Source organism: Melanaphis sacchari, unplaced genomic scaffold, assembly GCF_002803265.2.
Source record: "Melanaphis sacchari strain LSU unplaced genomic scaffold, SCAv2.0 Contig44_pilon_pilon, whole genome shotgun sequence".
In the NCBI taxonomy this organism is placed as follows: Eukaryota; Metazoa; Arthropoda; class Insecta; order Hemiptera; family Aphididae; genus Melanaphis; species Melanaphis sacchari.
Window position 1 is genome coordinate 2,810,833 of NW_020271295.1, and position 12,206 is coordinate 2,823,038.

The 12,206-nt window shown below is 31.3% G+C and overlaps 1 protein-coding gene across 4 annotated transcripts in view; it reads right to left on the minus strand.

Annotated features, from left to right (window-relative positions):
• The window catches only part of LOC112597971 (transmembrane and TPR repeat-containing protein CG4050), a 52,594-nt gene that overhangs the window by 32,241 nt on the left and 8,147 nt on the right, over positions 1-12,206 (minus strand). For all 4 annotated transcript variants that reach the window (XM_025344247.1, XM_025344244.1, XM_025344245.1 and 1 more), the window contains one exon: positions 2,046-2,130. In XM_025344247.1, coding sequence (XP_025200032.1) covers positions 2,046-2,130 — 85 coding nt within the window. The remainder of the gene's footprint in view (positions 1-2,045; positions 2,131-12,206) is intronic.

Below are 12,206 nucleotides of genomic sequence, written 5' to 3' on the forward strand. Positions count from 1 at the left end.
GTCCATCAATGGTTTGATATTAAACTTCAAATTACTGTATAGTCGTCTAAAGTTACATATACTAACTGGTCTTAAAATATGTGGCTTTCATATTTAGACGTCAAACGATATGTAACTGTCAAAAACATTTGTTTTAATTTAATATATATATATATATATATATGCACACCTGCAACTAACATCAAGTCAAAATAATTATATAACATTTTAAAGATTTAAACGATTTTTCGAGAAATTATAACATTGTGTTTAATACGTTCTTTCAATAGAAATGCATACACCACATTAAAGATGGATTAATATAAAACCCCATATACCTCATCACAAATTATTCTATTTTTAAGCTTATATAAGCATTTTATAAACATTATTTAATAATTTTATATTTTATTTTATCAAATCTGTGTATTTTGTTTAACGAGTAAATTGCATGACTGAAGGTAACAAGACCTGCGTATTAAGTAGACGTAGGAAGGTTTGTCAATGATATTGCTATAATGGCAGTGAGTTAATGCAAATTAATTTTACCAAGTTAAATATACATTTTATTCCGACAAAGGTTATTTAATATAAATAAGTCTATACAAATGAGCGTTTACACAAATATACAAAAGTTAAATGTGAATAATGAGTATAATATATTTGAAAATATTTGTTGTTTTATGAATGAACCATAAACAAAGATAAATTTAATGTCGATAATGATATATTTAAAACAAAAACCAGTTAATCGTTGTTTAAAAATTAAACAAATACAAACAAATCAGTTTTGAAATATTGATGCTTATGTTTGGTAAGCGAATGTTACTGGATTCATCCATCACTAAATGTCAATATAGTGGCCGACAAAATTAGCAAAGAACAGTCTGCCTATAAATGCAATATCACAATTAGGTATTATATATTGAACGGTAAATTGATGTTTGATATTTGCGGTCCAAGCACGTACACAATTTAGTCGATGGATATTTTGGTCTATTGCGTTATGGTAAAACAAAATCTATAGACTTACGAGATCTTCGAATCCCGTATGGTCGTATATAATATATAGCAAATGAGAGACGGGAGGTTATAGGTCGCCCGATCAATATTATTGTTGGTTTCTTGACTCCCATACTATTATAGGGTGTTATTATGCGAAAGTCTAATAAAAATAATATTAAAACAGTATACTCCCTCTTAACATTTTTACATTTTTTTTTTAAACCGAGACCCTCGACACGCAACTAGTGAAGGCGCAAGCCTATTAATGCTTAAATCGCTTGCAGCGTCTCCACCCAAAATACGTTGTATGCAAATCAACTCTCTTTAGATAAATGTTTGTTCTATTATGTGGAATTTTATGCAGCTATTGTAAATTGAAAAAACGAAATTCACTAAATATAATTTTACAATCTTCAATAATAATAAGCTATTGAGTAAAGTAGTTTTTCTCTTTTGTTTGATCTAAAAAGTATTTATACCTAATTAAATTTGTTGAAAATTATTTTAAGCTCTTTTAATCTTTTTAGCTTTAACCATATATATTTATTGGTTGGTTGCTATATATCTAACCTAATCGAGGAATCCGGATAATTAACTGAGATATGTACTTTATTTTGATAGATATGAATACTAAACCGGTAAATACACTTTAAGTGATTAATATAAATTATTAATTTTCATTCAAATCAAGTTATTATTTGTTGAATAAAATAATAAATTATATTTTGTAAATATATTAAAATAAACATGATGATTAAAAATATAATTTATATATTGTAAAACATATGTTAAATTTATGCATTCAAAAATAAATACACGTTGACCTGAGTTGTACATATATGCATATCATATTCAATTTAATTAGACAACGTTTTTTATTACATTTTTTTTTTATATACACATATCATGAAGAAGTAGTTTATGAAAATGTCACGGTAGTCAATGATTAAATTTCTTTTGGGTTTTATTCATTATAAAAATATTTACAGTGTTAATACCCCAAAATAAACACGCGATTTTATATAGCTTATAATAAATATAAATAACTGAATAATACTTACGGCCTCTGTATGTATGGGGTGAATAGCAAAAAGCATGGCAGCCATAAAACTAGTAAATTCGGACGCCATTATAGTATGACAGACTCTGTAAAATAAAAAAAAACGTATATGAATACATTGTTAAATTATATTTACTGAACAGGAAATATTTTTTATAATAGGAAAAAATGAGACGTTAGTGTATAACGGTAAAATAAAATAAAAAAACAATATATTCAATGAAACGACATATACTAAATAACTAAATAAATTTTTATCTATGGTAAGACATAATATATGAATAAACAATAAATTAATATGAATATCATATTTATGAATCATATGCCATAAGAAATTTGGTATTATATCTACAGAAGTGTGGGATAAGAATAAATCTTTAGTCGCAGTCATTTATTTTTTTAAAAGTATACAAAATAAGAAAATATGGTCCAAGTTAAGTTTTTAAAAGAATTAAAACCATTTGTTAACTTTGTTTATTTGTACTTAAGAACCTTAAAATATTTTGAGAATCTTTTTTTGGAAAAATAGTCAATACCCTACATAAAAATATCCCGAACAAAAAATAAACAAAACATATATTGTAACAATGTATAGGCGAGATGTGATTTGTTTTAATTATAAGTCTAATTTTCGCGTCAGCTTAGACGTATAGTTAAATCAAACTAATAAAAAAAATAAAATTAAAGTTAACAAGACGTGACATAAAAAAAAAAAAATTGATACATAAAAGAACAATATTTAAATAGAAATTTAAAATGATTGAAATTGGGAATTAATGTAATATAGCAATAATTTGTATGATATAATAAAAATCAATAATGTATTTTAACAATTGGATTTTATTTTAAACATTTTATTTTTTACTGTGATTTATTTGTAACGTGCTTTAAGTAGTTATACCAAATGACAAATAAAATATGTACCTATCATATATGGAGTCGATGCGTCTTTTACAGAAAAAACTGTACCTTACAAAGAATATAAAATATAATCGTTAATAGTAGTTCCATATTTGAAAAGTTTTTCCATATTAAAGCGGATTCTTTATTGTAATATTTTATATGGAGAGGAGGAAAATCGATTAAAACCTGTGCAAAATGCCATTGACTATGGACAAAAGAGAGTGAAAATAACCCTTAAAAGGACGCAAGAAGAGTGTGAAAGGGTAATAATTTTCCGGCAACCAACATATAAAGTAATCCTGCCTTTATCCATGGGAACCTTTAATGTATATATGTATCTATATTAATATATATATATATATAAATATTATAAAACACCTACTAAAAGTTATTTGATTATCAATAATGAACAATGTTAAGTTAAAAAAGTTAAGTAAATTAGAAACCAATAAAACTATTTTTTTTTGAATTAGATTATGACTTAAGAGCTATGACATATTAAATCATGTTTAAATAAGCATAAAAAAATCCAAAATAGTATTATTAGTACCGAGCTGGGAGTTGGTCATTATTTTTACCAATAATACACATTAAAAGACAAATGCAAGCTTCGACAAAATATATACATTAATTTTTTTTAATAAGTTGATAACATTTGTTTAATTGTAATAATTTTTATTTTACTATATATTAAACTTATATAAATAATTACACTTTTATCAAATGCTTTAATTTGAAATCATTCTAACTGTAAATAAAAAGAGTACTATAAAAAATATCGTTAAATGTATTTTTAGTGTGTATAATATATATTTTTATAAATTTAACTTAAATATTGTAACAGTTCAAATTGTTTTCAGTAATTGTTATGGAATAAATACTAACACATCAAAAAGATCTTTTTCAAGACCAACAATTCGACCGGTACAATAAGCGAGTAAAACACCCATAACATAAAAAACACACCTATAGAAGTATGTTTTAAACAAAGATATCCTCAACGTTATGACGAATGAAAAACACACTGACTAAGGGGAAGCAACTAAGCAATGGTGTAGTTTTTATTTGTCATACTAACAAATTTCAACCAATCAGAACCGGTATAAGGTAGCCTGGAGGGTATATACGTATACCGGTGCACTTTACGGAGCGATCAGTTCACTTCAATTCTTCAACCTGTCTATATCAATTATCTATCGCAAAACCAAGCCTAGATCCAGGATGGAAGACCTGGACAATTCTACGACCTCGCCGTTTCGTGGCGCGATAGCGAGAATCGTGTACCGGTAATCAACATTCAACGTGGCCGACGACCAATCATATCGATCGTACGATATCATTAGTCCACGGAAACCTCGGAATCACCAAACGCCCGAATAGCAATCAACCAATTAAAAGTATTCGAATCAACACTATTGCTGATCGGTGAGGAACAACTAGAGACAAGTAAACAATCGACCGATGAACGATCAATTCGCGGACCATGAGTGAACCCACGGCCGAGGATGGACCTACGATCCCGGTATCAAACGGCAACCGAGCGCCGTCGCCAAAATTGCTCTTCTCAGGGCGACCACGTCTGACACTACCCCATAGCGTGATTACCAAAGCCACGCTTTTCCGGTTGAGTCCCACGATCGAACGTCACTTGTTTGATCGGGCTCGATGTGATAGGACTTGTTCCTATCTCTTTAATATTGTATCGATACTAACCTAACATTCTTATTACTGTATGAGACCGGTAAGTGGTACGCGATCACTTAACCCTATTCCCTATGTAAATATATATTGAAATAAAACATCAAATATTTGCAGGATAAATAACTCGTGTACAGTTTCATTCACGATCGACACGTTTTTAGTGTATCGTATCATAATTTAATTTAAAAATAAAATGTGTTCATTGTTCATACATTTTTGTTCTATAGATACTAAGAAATAAGGTGATAAAACAAATACATTTCTAAGAAATTTTTACATTTTTAATTTATATTAATGATAAGAAGCAAAAAATAAAAGTAAAGTTAACATTATAGAAACTAATAATGTAAAGAAATTTGTCAAAACGATAAAGCGTGCGGATGACAGAGAACAAGTCTACGAATGGCTATAAACTTTGGTAAATAGTTTCTTAATAGGCTTTAATGGTTTGCGTTCCGAATATAAAGTGCACAAACACTATAATTATATATATATATATATATATATATTATTCGAATTGTTATATGGTCAGACTGAATGTTAGCTTTATAAACATTCTTCTTTTATTACTAGTAATAGATTATTGTTAAAATCGTTATTTAAATTTACGTGAAGGATCTAAAATATTTATTTTTTGTATCCACAGGAACTATAAAAAATAATTTTAATTTAAATCTGAGAATTTTTTTAAATTATTACAATAAGTGGCATCTTTCAGATATTTTTCTAGATTAAGTTTTATATTGTTTTTTTTTAAACAAGAAATTCCAGCCTAAAAATTGGTTATCATAAAAGAGCTGTACACTAAACTAAAATACATCTTTCTTCATTTCTAACAATTCAAGGTACACTCAATTAGTAATTTAAGGTTTTTCATCATATACATACACAATAATATAATTAATATTGTTGAAAGCGTGTGTTTTATAGATATTATATTGAATTCGTAACATTTTCTAAGGTATATATATAAATATAGTTAAAATCAAGTTTTTATTTGTTAATTATTATTGCTTAATTCCCCAAAGTAAGAGAAAATGTACTATTTAAAACATTAAGTATACAGTTTTAAATTTTATCGGATTCAATTTAGATTGAGGTAAAAATGTACCCGTTGAACAAATATTTATACTTAAACTGTAAATAAATTTAATTATTATAACTTTTCATCATAAGAATTTTATAGTTAAAAATCTTACTTTTGCGTGATTAGAAATAAACATAACTTTTAACACCTATTATTTAAAAGTACTACGTTTATATCTATACATATATGTATATTATTTTAGGGTGGCTGATTTAGATTGGGGGATTTTAGGGGTTCACCCTCCCCCAGAAATTTTTAAATTAGTTAGGTATATATTTAAAATATAACAAAAAATAACTACACACGTCTTTATGTATAAATGTATAATTGTACAACTACAGTTTATTTTAAGTATTTGTACATAACATAGTCATACGTTATCTGTTTTAGAAAATGACAAACGTATATTATTTTATCGCAATCTTGTCGGAAAACGGACTTAATCGTATTATAGATATTCAATTGTTCCGTGTACGCCAGTATCAGGAACGTACACAGAGGAGTATTTTGGGTGTTCAAACAACCCCCGAAATATTTGGTTATGTGTATGATTATTTACTTATTCAATTTTAATGTTTGTGAAAAATCGGCTTAAGCAAAATAAAAATTTTAAAAAAAATAAAAATACTTAAACAGAATTTAAAAATAAAAATAAAAATCTCAGTCGTCAATATTTAATTTTTTTTCATAAGAAAACCAATCAAACTGAATTAGATTCAGAATTAATTACTAAAAGAAGAAGTTCTGTGTTCTTCTACTACTGAAAATGGTGTAATAGAAAGTAGTCCAGATTTACCAGAACTTCGAGATATTGGACGATATGTAGATATTAAAATAGTTGAAGATAAATTTAAGAACAATTCATTAAAAAATCCGTGGCTTTCTTCTTCAAATTATAATTTTTTGATAGTGTCAAAAAGAAAATTAAAATTCCAAATGTCTTGGTTAACACCATTTTCTTGATTAGTTTATTCAAAACAATTAGAAGGAGCATTATGTAAAGTATGTGATTTATTTTCTAATGAGTGCACCGGAAAAGGTTCAAATCAAAAAGTAGGTGTTTTAGTAAGTAAATCTTTTATTAAATGGAAAAATGCTTTGGGATGTTTTAAATTATATTCTAATGCAGAATATCATAAATTGATTAAATTGTCTGTAATACGCGCTGATGAATTTTTAAAAATAATGAATAATAAAAAAACCGACATCTCTATTTCTATCAATTCAGTATATAAAAACATAGTTTTGGAAAATCGTGCTAAACTGGTTCCAATTATTGAAAAAATTATTTTTTATGGTTATCAGAAAGTGGCATTAAGAGGAGATAATGACAGTAGACCTATATTTTTAGCTGCAATGCTGATAACAATGATGGACATTTCAGATCATTGTTAAGATTTAGAGCGCAATGTGGAGATTTAATATCGAAAGCCCATTTAGAAAATTTAGCAGCATATAATGTTTACATATTAAGATCTCTTATACAAAACGAGTTAATACATATTTGTAGTGCATCCATCCAGGCTCAAATAGTAACCAAAATTAAAAATGCGGGTTTTTTTTTCTATTTTAGCAGACGAAACTTGTGACCTATCACGAATAGAACAAATGTCCTTATGTGTGAGGTATATTGAAGATTGTCGTATTAGGAAAAGGATTAGCCCGTAAAATAGTGATTAAAATAGACAAATTAGGTTTAAAAAAAGGAAAATTTAGTTGGTCAATTTCATATGTAGATCCAGTTTTTTTTTTAATATAATTTTTATCAAATAAATTGATTATTATTGTTTGATAAACATAACGCAAATCTAGCTCATTAAAATATTAATTTTCTATAAGTTGAATGCGTTATTTTTACTTGAAAAAAATTATATTATTATTATTAAATATACATCTATGTGTATATATATATATATATATTAAACTCTGGGAATTTACTATTAATGATTAATTTTCATAAATTTGTTGATTATTTTTCTTTTATATCTATAAAATTTTAGTTGGATAGATATACATAGGTACCTATACATATATAATTGAATATTAAAATTTCTTAGTATGGATAGAAAGATGTATGAAGTGATGTGTTGCTAACGCCGTATTATCGTTGAAATCAGGAAAAAGGGAATTTTAATAACAACACGGATTTAAGTTTATAAACACTATTTGATTTTATTTAATTAATTACGAATTTGCTTATATTAAAGGTTCTGTCTACATACTAATGGAGTTCTCTTCTCGAGTCAAGCACTCCGACTGACGACGGTCCCGTCCGTAGGAACCGTACGAATTTGTCGCACGATAATTCGCTGAAACGCACTTCCCACAGTCACGTAGGCCACTGCGTTGAGCGAATACACATATCGCATACAGGGTGCTTAATATATACAGGGTAACATACCCCGAGTTAAAGGCTTGGTCCTGACCCATCATCTAAATTACTTCCCAAATCTTAAATAACATCTTAAAATATAGCATGTATGTAATATTTAAATGCGCTAGTATACAATATCGCCACTGCCGCCTTCTTACTTAAATCTATTCTATCTAAATGTTCTGTGGTTATGTTCAAATTACAAAAAGTTAAATATATATTTAAATTTGAGTTCCGCTACAACATCTCGTGTTGGTTGATTTTTTCAGCGGTATATTTAACAATAAAGAATAAAACTCGAAGGTATGAGAATGGTCAGATAATAATCAGAATATGATAGAGTATGTTACTTTCTTTTGGAGGTATAATTTTATTTCTTTCACTTTTATCAGTTCACTCGATTTTTTAAAGATTTAGAATACTGCGTATGATAAGTCTTCTGACCAATAGCCGTTCTGACTCTCTGAAAATTATGTGATTCAAGAGGATCGCAAATTGTTGTCTAAAGACTGTCCTTCACTTTGTGACAGTTATAAAATTTTGACCGGATTCCTAACAATTGTTTGCGATGGAAGAGAATAGTTTGTTTGCATAAAACACATTGTGGGTTGTGTTACTGTCCCAGTAAGGATGATGCGTACCGGATCCTCATTATCACCTTAACATTTTCACTTACTGATACGTACAACCATGCTTTGTTAATTCTAAGCGATAAAATAGAAGATTAGTAATTTTACATACTGAACTTTACGCCTGAAGAATTTTCCTTTAAACTAAGAGAGAATTGAGCCCACAGATTGTATTTGTCCGAACTATACATGCATGATCTGCAGGTATGAAAGAAGTATGATGCGTTACAATTTCTAACTGCGATTCTGTTGGGGATAAAATGTTACTCATTTGAGCTAAGTGCTAAGGCAGAAGGTACAGATGTAAATATATGTCTGACCCTGTTGTCGAACGAAATGGTATAAACCTATAACCCTTGTAGAATTAGGGCGATTAAAGTTTTTGTATAAATATAAAGCGTGTTGTTTGCGGTAAAATGGAAACTTGTGTGAAAACTGATTAATTTGTGATACTAAACTTCTCTGGCAGGAAAGGTAAATTTGAGCAATGGGAAGAGTTAACTGAATTTCTGTAAATGTTCCACATATTGTCGATGAGTCATGAGGCTAGGATGAGCGTCCGTGGTGCAGAGTTCACTATATGTGAGTTTCATAATACCAAATGCTTGTTGGGTAAGTAGTAAGCTTATTCTGTGACTTGCTCACTAAGCATTTCTCGAGCGTCTGATTCTGATAGCGTTGGCGACTTTCCAGTTTTCATAGTTGGGCCAAGTCTCCCATATTCTTTCGTTCTTTAGAAATTGTTGTCAAAGTTGAGTTTATATCGGTAACCGTGGCTCGTACAATTCTGGTCTGTGCTTCTAGGAATGTTCAGGTATCAGTTCGCATTACTCAATTCGAGATTTTGAGTTTAAGAATTCCGCATCCTCATCCGAACACACGCCGAATAAAACTTGGAAATTCCTGCCAACTGCGTGAAAGACCTCTTCTTATACTTGTTGGTTGGTAATTTGGTCTAAAGATCCTGAATTTCTCCCTTGACTTGTTCGATTTGGTGAAAATCGATGTTGTACTGAATTTAATCATTCGCAACTTAGAAGAACAGCTGTTGGTGGTGCACCCAAATATACTGATTACAAATGGCTGAGTTGTTTATGAAAAGCGACGATATCGTTGTGGTTAGTGTCTAGCGGAGATATTGGGAAAGTACAAGTTTGAATTCGTTGACCACTGGATGTATGCCCATGGGTTGATACAGGATGCCTGACTCGGGTACAGGTCTATTGTCCTGTTCTCCCAAATACTATATTGATCTGAATGAAGAATGTTGATCCTTAACATTATTTTTGTTTTGTTTTGTTTTATATATTTACTATACTATGTTACAACTTATAGGTAGCTCATTACTCTAAGAAGGTTAACAAGGTTTATGTACTTTTGCTTCTTTTACCGCGAGATGGTCACATTGTCGTTACAATTTAGTTCTAGGACTTCGTAGGTCAAGCCATTTTGCACTCAGTTTACCTTTTCTCGCTTTGTTGTAACGAACCCTATCTCTCACATGAATGTCAACGGAATGTATGGTTTGGTCGTAGTCGAACTTAGTTTTCTGTTTCTTTGAATTAAGCTTCTCGAGCGATCGATGGGATTCCCAAACTATCGTTTAACTCTGTTTGGCAGTCATCATAATTATAACGGGCTACGGGGCTTTTGTGTGCAATTAGGCACTAAGGGTCTTGCCATATATGTCAATCGTAGTTGTTTCCCGTAGAGCTATGTGACCGATGAGTTATACACGAACATAGCGTACGGAACATTACAGGTCCGAATTTGTCTTGGTTGCCATCTACATAATGTCGAAGGTATTCTCCTAGGGTTCTGCTGGCTCGTTACAGGTGCCCCGTTCGCCCTGAAGATGGTAAGGTGACGTTGTGGAATAGCTATGCCGATAAGCTTGCATGTTTCAGTGAAAACTCGACTAAGAAATTCGGTGCCTTGATCGCCTGAATACAGGGCATCCCGCAATACATACGAAAATGTCACAAATGATGATGACCGCAATGTTTGACTCTTTATTGGCCATAGGAGTGCGATTGAAACTTGGTTAGATCATTGCATGGTTGTGCTTATATGCCGTTGACCATCAAAGTTCGTGTATGGACCAACGTCTATAAATACTTTCTCAAATGGTTCCGACGCTGGAGTTGCTAGATATCGCAGGTTGTTTTGTGTTACGGTTAGAGTACATTTGTTTACTTGGCGCATGGGTGCATTTATTTAGATTCGGTAACATCTGATTTCAAACCTTCCCAATCATACTGACGACGATTCGTTTTACCATGTCAATGCACGATGTCTCCTAGACTGTGACACGATGTTCATGGATTATAGCGTGCGATCCAGACTCGAGGCGTTTGCTGGGGTGCCCGGATCAAGGTGCCGGTTTTGTTCGAAGTAATCTCCCGGCGTACTCGGGCACCGGGCATCATGTCTGATGTAGGAAGAACATCGTGTGGCAGGCAATAAAACGGTAAATGTCAGCTGGAAGACTGTAAACGCCTCTCTTAGTAATACTACAACAACAAACATGATAGTAACTGCAACGTCAGAGCTCGACAACTGACGATCGTTATTGGTCAACCACCATGACGCGCAACTGCATGCAATGAATGCTAAGTTACTCAATCGCAGCAGTCAACGACAACTATCATTGTGACTTCTTTCGTAATAAATGGGATACTCGGGGATGTATGGTGACTCAGTACCAGGCCTAACTGGTCGTTTTCACTGGCTGCTCTGGCTTCCTGTCTGCCATCCTCAGCGAGCAGGCTGTGACGAACCCGGTACCTTCGACATTAGCGGCAACCACAAACACTACGTACTATGTTCGACCTTGCCACCTGCTCTACGAAACAACCTTACGGTACTTGCCAAGACGCCAGCAACGATGCTGTATAATATGATGACTACAATGGTAAAACAGAGGATTGAAATCCCCATCAGTACAGTGAAACAATCAAGTTCGACTTACGACAACCACATTCGTCGACATTCATGCCGAAATTCAGGAACCCTGTAAGCAGCAGTGTAAATAACTGGACTACAATCTGAAACTAAGTGACGACAATGAGCAAATCCTCAAGTAGAAGACAATACATAAAGCAAACACTTTCTTGATGATAATGACTACTCGCGGATATGAAATGACAATGTATAAAAAGGCAAAACAAAACAAAAATGATATTTTGATCGGCGTCTTCATTCGAATCAATAATATTTGGGCTGGCCGTTCATGCCCGGTAACCCGTGGGCTGTCCTGACTGTAACTTTCTGAATATCGCTTTAGGCTGCCAACACAACGATATCAAATAAGTATTTGTGTCGTATATTGAACAATCAACGCTGTTCTTTCAGTTGCCAGTACAGCCGCATCAGATTTTCACCAAATCGGTGAGGAGAAATTCAGGATCTTTAGACTCAAGTACCAACCCATGAAGATAACTTTCAATACGGTAACGAAATTTCAAA